Source organism: Pocillopora verrucosa, chromosome 3 (assembly GCF_036669915.1).
Source record: "Pocillopora verrucosa isolate sample1 chromosome 3, ASM3666991v2, whole genome shotgun sequence".
NCBI lineage: Eukaryota > Metazoa > Cnidaria > Anthozoa > Scleractinia > Pocilloporidae > Pocillopora > Pocillopora verrucosa.
This window is the reverse complement of record NC_089314.1, coordinates 28,442,092-28,454,380: the sequence shown is the minus strand read 5'-3', so window position 1 is coordinate 28,454,380 and position 12,289 is coordinate 28,442,092. Positions and strand designations below refer to the sequence as shown.

General features: G+C 38.4%; 3 protein-coding genes across 3 annotated transcripts in view; 1 reads left to right on the top strand and 2 right to left on the bottom strand.

Moving 5' to 3' along the window:
- Positions 1–461: 461 nt before the first annotated feature.
- LOC131785761 (GPI mannosyltransferase 1) lies at positions 462–3,911 on the bottom strand. The gene is given in 9 exon segments (XM_059102709.2): positions 462–705; positions 708–759; positions 1,550–1,651; positions 2,060–2,318; positions 3,178–3,341; positions 3,343–3,560; positions 3,563–3,730; positions 3,733–3,820; positions 3,822–3,911. Coding segments are annotated over 9 exon segments (1,248 nt in total). The 3' UTR covers positions 462–598.
- Positions 3,912–3,951: 40 nt separating this feature from the next.
- LOC131785760 (uncharacterized) overlaps positions 3,952–12,289 on the top strand; it is a 20,866-nt gene continuing 12,528 nt past the window's right edge. Inside the window, exons 1-2 of the mRNA XM_059102708.2 lie at positions 3,952–4,033; positions 5,039–5,096. Coding sequence (XP_058958691.2) covers positions 3,968–4,033; positions 5,039–5,096 — 124 coding nt within the window. The 5' untranslated portion in view covers positions 3,952–3,967. The remainder of the gene's footprint in view (positions 4,034–5,038; positions 5,097–12,289) is intronic.
- LOC136279481 (uncharacterized) lies at positions 9,586–10,448 on the bottom strand. Its single transcript, XM_066163362.1, has 2 exons — positions 10,404–10,448; positions 9,586–10,070 (listed from the first exon to the last, which is right to left on the bottom strand). The coding sequence occupies exons 1-2, from the start codon at positions 10,408–10,410 to the stop codon at positions 9,682–9,684; spliced, it is 396 nt and encodes a 131-aa protein (XP_066019459.1). The 5' UTR covers positions 10,411–10,448; the 3' UTR covers positions 9,586–9,681.

The window sequence follows — 12,289 nt, the reverse complement described above, 5'->3', positions numbered from 1 at the left end:
AACTCATGTAGCAGAGGGAATACAGACGGAAACGCCTGAGACACCTTGGAGCAGTGGATGGTGTAAACTCGAAAAAGAGTTTTTTAGTAGGGCGAATTACCTGTCATACACGGCTTCTTATTTAGTTCACGTTATTTGCACATGCACCATATGATGATGGACAGATAGTGCAGGGTGTACCTCAAACCTCACCACTACCCTCTCTTTGGTTTATTGATTGAATCTTAACCTTCAGATTCTAAGACAAAGAGAGGTACGACTGTGAGCGCAAGATTTTACGATAATGACAAAGATCTTTCGTTATTTTGGCGGGAAAATGCACTAGCGTCAACTTCCAGGGGCATATAACGTTCGTAATTTAATATCCTAAAAATTGAAAACCATCAAAATGCGGCTTAGCTATGGAGTCATCATAAAACCGGCAACTAGAAATCAAACTGAGCAGAAAAATGTTGAACTTCGGCTGAACTCAACAGGGTAAAAACAACTTTAGAACAAACTCCAGCATTGCTGGCGGAACAAAAAGTAAACATGACTGACTCATTAATAACAAGTAGTGAATTAATACTTCTGTTTATTATGCTTCCTCACTTAGGCTTTATTCTTCTTTCTTTGACAAGGTTTTTTTCTTGTAATGTCGAACAAGCTGATTTAAAATCAAAATATTAACAACAAAGAACACGACACTACCAGCCCACACGTAAAAAAATTATTCATTCCTTTGTATTCCAAGTAGTATGCAGGAATAAGCCACATGGCCTGAGGAAAAAAAACGAGAGCAGGATAAATTATCAAAATGATGAAAGAAGAGCTTGAGTAAAGCAGTGATCCTGTAGGTGAGTGAGCTGCAATTTTTAGGAAATGTAGAAAAGAAGTCAGAAAAATTCAGGCTTGACAGAGTTTGAACCCATGTCTCTCTGATTGAAAGAGACTCTCACAAAGCCTGGATACCTTTTCCCAGTGAAAACAAACTTGTTGATTCATAGTTAAAGATCTTGTAAATAAATACATTTTTGGGAATTTTTGTTGTTGTTAATGTTTTTATTTCTCAAAGATATAAGCTCATTTTTATAGATACTCTATGATTGAAGAGGAAATAAAGGCTATGTATGTATGTATTTATGTATGTCTGTCTGTCCTTCCCTCCCTCTGTCTGTCCCTCCCACTGTCATCTGTCTGTCTGTGTGTCTGTCTGTGTGTCTGTCCTGTCACAACAATGCAAATCATATTGGAGGTTAAAATTGTGTTATAGAATGGGTGCCAAGTAAAAAGAAGAAAGAGGGTGGAGTGAGTGGGTGTACTGATTCGGATGTTCCAGAGGGTACTCTTTGGTTCATTTACAACTTCTTTTATAAGAAGGACCTAAGTAAGAAATTGGTGGGATTCCAGTGTGAATTTGACCTTGAACTGACAAGGAATGACAATTAACTGAAAAGAAATGCCAGTAGGAAACTAGTGTAGGAATAAGTGGCACTACAAGAGAGGAATTCAGAATTCAAGATGAGCAAATCAACATTATATTTTTATGTATCTTCATAACTAATCTCACCTGTCCAGCAAACCAAGCTAGAGTTAGACTAACTGTTTTCTGTAGTGAGATGTTAACAGAATCCAGGATCAGGGGAAGAAGACATAAATACCACAGAAAATACTACATAAAAGAGAAAAAACATTTCAGTCAGTAAAGGAGGAAAAGTAAAGCTTTTTTGTCCATTTTTAGGCACCTTGATTAAGGTTTTAAGACTATTATGCAGTGTGATCCTGTGATAAGAAGTTAGAAGTTTGGAACAATGGCATTTCTGGTAAAGAAAATCAATTTTTTGCATTTTTGTTGTGGAGTTTACCTGTAAGCTGAAAAATAAGGAAAATACTGCCAAATACATAATACAAACTTACAATTTCAATCTGAGTGTTTTGGTTACTCTTTAGAATTGCAAAATGCAATAAGTGGTAAACTTTATATTCAATTTCTAGTGGTAAAGATAAAAAAAGAATATTTTTGGAGCATACTCAACATTAGCCATACCAAAAGGGGATTCACTGCATCAATTTGACTTACCTGTGATGTGCACACTTTATTAAAGGTAACAAATGCAAATGTCTGCACAAAGCAACAAAATGGAATGTCCCTGTAGTATAGGATGCCAAATGCAACTACGAGAACAAGCTGTGGTATGAAAGATGCCAAGCCAAGTACTGGGGACCAGTAGGTGCCTTCTACTAGGTACATCATGTAAAAATACACTGAAAAGTTGTGCTTCACATCTCGTCTTGTTACATGGTAAAGGTAAGTGTGCTCAAGGAATTCAAAACCATATCTGTTGAAAAGGGAAAATTATTGCACATACCTGTCAGCATTTTACTAAGAATGGCATTTTCACTGTTTCATTTTTTTTTTTTAAAGAAAATCATTGATGTGGAATTCTGTGTTATGAAATATATACTAGTGACATACTTAAATTCTCTTTCGTAATCCATGATATCTGCACTACATGCAGTGAACACTCTTTTCATATCATTCATGTATAAAGATACCAATGTCCTTATAGATACCAGGCATGTGAATTTGGCTTATTGCCTTTAGCAAAGGCCTTTTTTTTTCCAATTTACTAACATTGCTTAAGGTATGTACTTTTTTAGGCTAGCTGAGTTAACAAGCAGGTGATCATCTTGAATGGGGTTCTGAGGTCTTTGATTTGAATGTAACATTAATATCTATTTAATAAACAGAACATTACACAATGCCTTCTGGATGCAAGTTTATTTCCTCATTCCCTTGGCTTATTGTTAAGAAATATTATCAACATTAGAATAAAAAGAAATTAGTCCATCCCTGATCATGAAATACCCTCTATTTGCTCAGTTTATAGGCTTGTTTTTCTAAGTCTTGGACCAATACATCTCTGAATGTTTTTATGCATACAATCACCTCCAAGGGAGACTGTTAGTAGTAATTCATGACTTGGGCTGTGCTATGGAAATATGTTCTCTTCCTTAAGTTCAATTTTTTGTTTTCAGGAAGTGAAGCTCCAATTGACTTCTGCCATACCAAAAAACTTATGTCTTTTTCATTTATGGGGTTTTCTATAACTAAGGTTTCTGGTCAAGAGAGAAGTTGTGGCAGTTCAATGATACAACTAGAATAAGATAGCACTGCACTTTTTAGGCGATACATACCTTTGATACAACACTCCAGTTAATCCTAAAAAGATTACTGCAGCAATCATAGCAAACTTAAACCTTTGAGGTTGGAAAACAAACGCCACGGCTTGAGAAACAAAACCTAAAGATTTTTTCACGTTGTCACTCGTTCCTTCACTTGATTTCTTGCCGTCATAAATAATCATCTCCCACAAGTAGAACAAATGGGAAGCCATATATAATGGGATAGATTTTAAAGTGTACAGAAAGGGCAAAGAAAAAGGCGGCCATCGAAGTGTTTTTATTGAGGACGAAATAGATACTTGCAAGGACCAGGAATGCCAAGACTGATTCTGCATTTCCGCGGGTTGAAACTGTGAAGGACAGTGGATTAAATAGCCATAACAACGAGGCAAAACAGCTCTTTTCTCGCAACACCCGCGTAAATGAAGGATCTTATACAACATATATCCAACTAAAACATCGAACAGTGCAAAAAGAACTTTCCCAAAGCACATGTGCAGAGTGATGTTTGGAGTTAAGAGGGTGGCTAAGAGAGGAGTATAACGATATGTGAGTCGTAAGTAGGAGAGTTCCCTTCGACGACATGGCGAGCAGCGTCAGTGAAAACGTGGTAATCGATATCTGTGTACTTAACAACCATGTTCTTATCTTGCCATTTCTCCATAAACAATCAGACAAAGTCTTAGTAGGAAAGCGATCGTGCAGGTCGACCAAATAGACACGTAATCCTTCATTGCGTCCGCCATGTTTGTGCTTGGGGACCAAGCCTGCATCCCGTGAAGCAGCTCGCGTTCAAACCAAGATGGCGGGCTTTGGGAACCATTTTGTTACTACCTTTCAGGCTGATTTAGAAGCTATATTTTCTAAGGTATGTGTCGTATTAAGTACTTCTATAATCTTAAAGCCTATTTTTTTCTTTGCAACTGCGTTACAGCTTTCCTTTGCATTGTTAAAGATCGCAGTTTACAGCCTAAGACATGTAAGACCAATTTTTTGAATTTCGTAGGGTTACTCAGGTCTAGATAATTAACACGACAGCTTTCATTTTTGGCAAAAACGTGCTCATAGTTTTCTCCTTGTACACTAATTACTCGTTTGAGAGTTATTGTTTATTTTAGGAAGGGAAGAATTTGCTCGATTTTATCAATGTGTTTTGAAAAAATATAGTCCATGTTGCTGTGTGTCAAAACTGTAGTTACTAAAACAAGGAATGACCTAAAATGACCTAAAATGACCTTGAGTGTTGTGCACAATGACCAAAAATAATAAAAAAACCCTTAAATAACTTGGACTGATGTCTAAGATGGCTAGAAATGAATATAATGTTGACTGATGTCCTAAAATAACCAAAAAGTCTAGCTAAAAAGATCCACAATAATAACTGGTAGTAGCACAATGATCTAAGGTGTTCTGAGTGATCTAAAGTGGCACACTAAGCACTCAGTTTGCACATTCAGTTCTGTTGTTCTTTTGTATATCACTGGCAATTACTATTTTAAATTGTTTCAGTAAAGTTTAAACATTATTTTACATCATTTTAGTCAGTGTGAGTTATTTTTGATCATTTAGGTCAAGACATCAGTCAGGGCGTATTTTATGTCATTTTAGGTTATTCCTTGTTTTAGTAACTAATGCATCAAAATGTGGTAAGGACAAGAAAGAGGCATGCAAGTCTCAACTGAGTGTCCCTTATTTGTCCTCTATTACTGAACAGACCAATGGCAACATGGAATCTACTTGTTGCACACCATAAAGAAGCAAAATATTGTAATGGTGATGATACATCTGTCCTTCAGTAAATTATTAGTAAGAGGCAACTGAATTTCATGCATTCAATTCAGCTTATTATATCAATAGAAAATATGTTTTTCAGTATGCACTGGTACCTGATGAGTACGTGGAGGAGTTTTACTTGAGTGAATTTTATGAAGGTAACTTATTAGTTTTTTGCCATTTCTTTGTTCAACTTGGGAGATCTGAGAGTGAATTCTCCCATCTGATAATCATGAGTTTCTTTGTTGGCCGATTAAGTTCTTATTTACCTGTCTCTGCAACAGAATCGTAAAATTTTACTTAGCACTATCCACTGGCTAAGAAACTGCCTTTACAGATTTCTGAGTTGTCTACTTTTTCAAAAAATAATGTGTGGGTTATTAAAAGTCAACTGTCTGAAATTAAAAAAAATGTTTTTCCAGAAAGGCTTTTGAACAGACAACTTTCTTGAGAGTCATTTTCACATTCCAGAATATAATTTGCTACTAATCTTTCCTAGTATTCAGTTCTCAATTCTCTTGCTGGTACTTTTTTTTCATGTGTCAACCATTTGCTACTTTCATCTTCCATGGAATAACACACAGACTCTGTAGGGCTTTGTACCTTTCTTCCTTGGACTGTAAGCCCTTTGGTTAATGTACTCGGCCATCTTCTCTGTATATTACGGAGAACCCTGAAATTCCAAGAATTGGATTTTTTGATGCTTCTTGTTTGATCTTCCCAGCTTGAAGCAGGCATTTCCTTAACCTTTCTGCTCTGTTGCAAATGCTTATTTTTACCCTGTGGAAAATGTGTTGATGTGACAGTCACTTTTTTGTTCTTAGTATTTGAATGTTTGTGTTTGTGTCTATGCTCCAGCAGGGGTAATTGTGTTCATGGGTAAGCTGTGTGTGTGTGTGTGTTGGGGGGGGGGGGTAACGGGGTTAGGCCCCTGATTTGATATCAGTAAGTGTCTATTGTTAGTTCAAGTGTTGTTTTAGATCTTAGAAAGAAACTATTTTTCAGTAATCTGCTTCTTGATAAGGGCATTTTCCTACACTGCAGGTCTCAGATAGCATGTCAGCGCTGGCAATGTGTGCTCGAAATGTATAATACCAACGTTTCTTTTTTAATCTAATTACAGGAATATTTTCTGAATATATTAAAGTGGCTGTATTAATTTGCTATGCTACGATCGATTGAAATTTGGTTTTGAATGGGTAGCAAAAATGGAAGGACTTTTCCCTTAACGGGATAGAGTTGGAAGGTGTTGATGGCATGCCCCAACCAAACTTCCTTTAAAGCCATCCAGCTCTAATATCAATTATCTTTCCAAAGATGAGAGTGAAAACAGAGGATGATGGTGACCAGTACAGTGACCCTGAAGATGACGATGGCCAGGATTCCGATGCAAGTGGGCCTACTCATGTTACCCAGAAGATGGACCTGGTGGGGGTATAGTGTCTGGCAAGGAAGATGAACTTTGCACGGACTCAGCCCCTACAATAAATGACTCTTTTACAACACATGATTACAAGGGATGCATTGAAGATTTTGAAGGAATAGATCCTGGGAAAGATGCCTCCAAATTGGGTAATCAGGAGAGATCAAAGTATGCACAAGAAAAGAGCTCTGAGGAATTGCAGTACGAGGAATTTAATTCTAACAAACGCGTCTGTGATGTAACCTTTACTATAAATTGTTCTAAAGCGAGTCCCTTTTCAGCATATCCAAGGTTGTCTAGTATTTACAAGAAACCAGTGTCTGTTGTACAGCCGCTTACCTCATCAGGTGCAAAACTTCCAAGTGACACCTCGTTTTCAGGGGAAGACGAACTGGACGGTGATAACTCAAATGGCGACTGCAGTCTTGCCACAGGTTGTTTTGCATTCTCGCGACAGGATTGCTCTTGCTTTGTCCATGTTCTCTGACGAAGTACAAGAAAATTTTCGACAGGGGACTACTTCGAAGAATGCATTATCACAAGGAACACTGGGTACCTTAACGGAACGTACTTCCTCACCAGGCCCCTTCTCACGAACTTTCTCACTGAAAGGGACCTCATCGCAGAATGTGTCTTTGAAAAGTACCTTTTCGAAAAATTCTCCTGAAACACCTATATTCCCAGCTGGTAGAAAGTCCAAGGTATTAATCCAAAATGGAAAAACACTCGAAACCCACTTTTCAAAATGGTGTCGAATCCTGTTCAACAATGACAGGTTAGTGAGGAATCCTATCTTCAGACATCTGACTCAAGCTTTGAAAAGAGGACCAACGATGCCTGCAGCTACGAGCTGCAAACTCAATGAGGTGTTAGACCACGAGAGAAGTAAGATTCTTGCTTCAAGTGAACGTCACCAATTACGCTCCAGCGAAGAAAAGTCGTATTCTACTCCCAGACGTCGATCTCTAAAAAATCCTGCCGCCCTCCTCGGGCGAAAAAATAAAGTGCTCGGTAAAACTTGAAGGCGTTTACCTTAAGGACTCGTTTCTCAGTGCTTCCCTAGCTCAGCAGGCCGAATTCTCGTTCCACATCACACCACACATTACGAGTTCCTGATAAAGATACAGTCGCAGTCAGTCCGTGTTCACCAGTCAAAGAGAGCAGAGCAAGTCAAGAACCTCTAAGACGCTCACATCGAAAAATTGTGACTAATTCCGAAAAGGGTGGTTGTACGTCGGAAGATAATGCTAACAAAAAAACATCCGTGTAGTGATCGAATTGTGTCTCCACATTGTAACGTCAAGTCTGGATACAGGACAAAAAAAGAGGTTAAAAGATTTGGTTTTTAGCCCAAAAGAAACATTAACAAGTACGTCTGTGGTAGCTAGTGGTCTACGTTCTAAAAATTCCCGTTTGGGTCACACGCGGGTAAACGGTTAGCGAGGGAAAAGCAGTCAAATGAATAAACAAGACTGTCTGCCTTCAAAAAAAGCCAAAAAGGGTTCACCTACGCCTATGAAGGGACGAAACAGGGATAATTTACATGGGGAAAGATCTTCAGGGCCTTTAAGATCGCAGGACACAGGCAAGCCTCTTATGAAGGAGAGGGATACGTATTGTTTACACAGGAAAGAATTCCATGCGTATAGAGCAGAAACTGTTGTCGTCGATCAAACGAAATGTCCCCGCCTCTCGTGAATCTTCACCAGAGCCCTTCTTGTTTCCTTGCAAAGGGAGAGGAACTTGCAATAAAGAATTTTGCTTTGAATGCTGTTAACCATGTTCCATTTAGCACTTTTTATAAATGTCCTTGACGCGAAGGATGCTGTGTTGGCATACTTTGTTCACAATAGTCCAAATGATGCTTTGATCATTTTGAAGTAAGTTAAGCCAAGCGCATGTGCTAGCCTCTCAAGAAACTCTAATGAAATTTGTAGAAGTAGACGACTTTGAAGGCTATTGAAAACAAATACGACTCTTTTGACCTTTGAATTTAGAATTTTATACCCAGTGACTTTTTAAATTATACTTCAAAAGATGTTGGGGCGTTTTGTAAATCTTAACAGCAGGCTCTGTTTTAAAAAGATTCGTCTAGTAATAGAATTTTAATAACAGTATTAAAGAAAAATCTTTCAACAATCTAAATCTAAATTTCAACATTTTAGCTCAGGTTTACATAGCTGAGACTTTAAATAGCCATGCGATATTACCATATGTTCGCGTATAGAATGGTACGTTGCTCGCTCCAATTAGATCGCCGCATTTGGGTATGTATCCCGCACCAATCAAATTGCTGCATTAGGGTATGTGTCTCGCACCAATCATATCATAGCATTTGAATATCTTGCACCATCATATCATAGCATTTGAAGGTATTGCACCAATTACGGGGCTGTGCCTAAAGAATGACATTCACCAGAAATTTGGGGCTCATTTGATAAATGTGATGGTGGGTGGCCTTCGCGAGAGCCTTGTCGATTTCGGTCGAGATTTATCGGGATACGAAAGGTTCGCATTGAACTTTTTATGTCAAAAACGTGTTTTTCCGCTCCTTTACTCAACGCACACGCTAAAACTTGCATTTCATCCATACAATGAAAACAACGTCCAAAGTCCAAAACAGAACATACCTAATTATTGCGCTACATGAACATCGGGAAATTTTTCACGTGCTTGAATTGTATCCCACCATTCAAATTCCATTTTGCCACATTGGACTTCGCTCTTTCACGTGTCATGTTCTTGTAAACAACCTGCATTTTATCACGTATTCTAACTCCTTTGTCCAACCCCTACATTTTTAACCCTTCGCTACCAGCAGCGATTACCCTGAAATTTCTCCTTTCAATAACGTCACATATCACAAACATATTAAAACATCTCATAAGACTAAGGTAAATGTAAGACCCCCTGTGCAAAATGGTTGAAAGGGACCGAGACAGAAATTACGTAATCATTTGACGTCAGCGTTTAAGTAAAGCATGCTTATACCGCTGTTCTTTTGAACCAACCTGACAGGCTTTTCTGAAACAAGATAAACGAATATATTCCTCTTGGGAGGTTGTTTTAATGATTGAAGATGCTGGAGTGTTTAAAATAAACCGTGGCCTTCTCCAGGTAACGCTTGCAAGTGATTCAAATGAAATTTATTCCTACAACATTCATACACTTTTAAGTAAACATGTGAAAGGATTTTAAATTTGCAAAGAAATACACATGGAAGAAAAAAAGGAAGGATTACGGATCAGCTCTGATGGCAAAGGGTTAGCAGGAGTTCGAACTGATTTTCTGTGTCGCCAACTCCACCTACACCTCCCGCTTCAATCAGAGTCATCATCGTTTCGGACGCCACAGGGATTTTCCATGGGGTTTTCATCCAACAGTTCTTCGTGGACACAGCACATGTCTTTCGCCATCGCGTTATGTTCTGTGTATTTTGACATCAGATCGTGACTGAAAGTTTGGATGAGATCATTGAATTTTCTGGTGATTTCCGGAACCGGGTGAGCACAAATTTTTGGTGGGTGCCGCACCAGCTTTGAATAGCAGCTCAGGAAGTTATTGACACCGTCACAAAGGTTCTCCGCCTCATCTGCACAAGCCTTTTCGTCTAGTGCTCGATCCTCTTCTTCTGTGTCTTCAACTAAGTTCCGGAGACATTGGCGATGAATTCTTTTAGCGCATTCTGTTGCACTGCCACTTTCAGACACTAAAATGACCAGAAATACATCAAGGGAGATTCTATGGAGCGGAGAAATTTTCAGTCAAAAGAATCGGCTAACACAACCTCGTTCTTATTGCTCTCCAATTCAGATCCTTGGAATGGTTCCTTTGGGAAGTTGCAGTTTGATAAATCGACTACATTTGTCCGCCAATCATAACCTCATTGATCATAGAAATGTTGTCAATAATTACTAAAACTCAAGTGAAACCACTAGGCGCAGAATGTCGGTTTGAGTCATTATCATAAATTTCAACCGAATTAACTTGATAAATGAAAAGAAAATTCTGAAAAGAAGCGAATGTTAAAATTTCATGTTACCTTCCATCCCGCATACGCCTATACCTTGGTACCGTGCTTTGCTTTCTAAACAAAATAAATTTAAATATAGTCAACAAATGATCTAATGGCCTGCAATCACTGCGCTGTGTTCTCGGGCTTGACACTTTCCTGTGCCACCCCAACATCTGTATACAATATATATCTCTATACGGGTCTTTATACATTTTCTATGGCGTTTGCAGGGAGAACTTGTCTAACAATCAAGAGCTTCTTGAGTTTCGCATCATTTCCCTAATTCTCCTGAACTCAATGTTTGATTTAGGGGTGATATTGTTGGGAGAAATTAGATGCTTATCACTCTTAGGAGTTAGAGGTTTAACTGCTAAAACATTTAACCGCTTAAAGTGACTGGCATCTAAATTCTCCATACAAGATCACCCTGAATAAACTTTGAGGTCATAGGAATAAAGGAAATGATCAACTAGTAAAGAAGCTCTGGATTGATAAACAAATTCTCCTTTTCAGAACCTTAAAAATGTATGAAGAACGTATGGAGAATATGCATACTGATGTCAAGGTGTAAAGGGCTAAAATATTTAACGGAACGCTACGATGCGCTGACATCTCTTACAGGAGGAGAAGTACTTCTAACAGGGACCTAACTAGGGTATTGTCAGGGAATAGCTAGCAAGGAATCGGCGTTGGTGGACTGAACGCGACTTTATCTAAAACAAGATTAAATAGAGGATATACATGGCCGCTTGGAGATACGAATTTTATCTTCGAGTGCTGGAAGTATCTCTCACGAGTTCGCTTCGATCACTAGTGAGAGATACTTTCAGCACATGATAGATAAAAGTTCGTATCACCAAGCGGCTATGTAATGTTCTGTGTATTTTATTTATACTGCTGAAATTTCAAAAGAACCGGCCGTCGCGAAGCCTCGAGCGGGAAGCTCTCTTGTAATTGGCTAATCATGTTAGTAACCATGGCGACACCAATATCCCCACACGTTGAAAGATAAAAATAGTTATCTTCACTTGCGCATGATTGAAGATATGGTTTTTTAGTAAAGGGAAAATCCTGGTATTTCATCAGTAATCTATATAATAATTGGATTATATCAAACTGAGTTGATGATGTTAATTGGCAACCATAAAGTTCTCGCTAGAAACCCTTAACGGTGGCCAAATTTAAATAAACAACTCCAGTTGAATTAAACCCAAAGCTCTTGGGATACATAATTCAAGATAGTCATGCAGGGACCTTTGCACGTTTCCACGTCGGAAGAATCGATTGCATCGTTGAGTTTCCAATGGTATGATGCAGTTGAATACTAAGCAGTCACCCTGTATGTAAGCGATCGGTTTTCGAAAGTACTAAACTTGTTTTCACTTAATTACTGTAGTTTTCACCTATCAAGCGGGTCACCTCTAATAAGCGGTCGCGTTACCCGTTAATGAGACTCAACGGCCTGTTTGCATTGTTCTCCACCTGCTTTGAAAACGGTCAGTGAAGTGCAATCACTTCAAGTGAAATTAAAAATTATCTTTCAAGTAAGTTAATTCAATGTGTATCTCCCAAATCAATGTTTAGTAAAATTTTTCATGAGTGAGTTTTGGTAAATTACCGAAGGTTAATTACCGAAAACACATTGGCAGTTTTTATCATTTTTTATTAATACGCTCATTGTTTAGACCCAGGTCATTCCCGGGTGACCGCTTAATACAGGTTCGACTGTAATTTAGTTACCGTAAAGACATCTGTCAGTTCTCCATACCCCCCCCCTACAGCTATTTGGTTATCAGTATAGTCGTTACATATGCCCAGGACGTTTGCCAATACACACGTACTGAAGAACAACATAACACAAAGCCAATGGCGCTCAAGCATCCACTTCACTACGACAGTCGGTGTACTTCTCG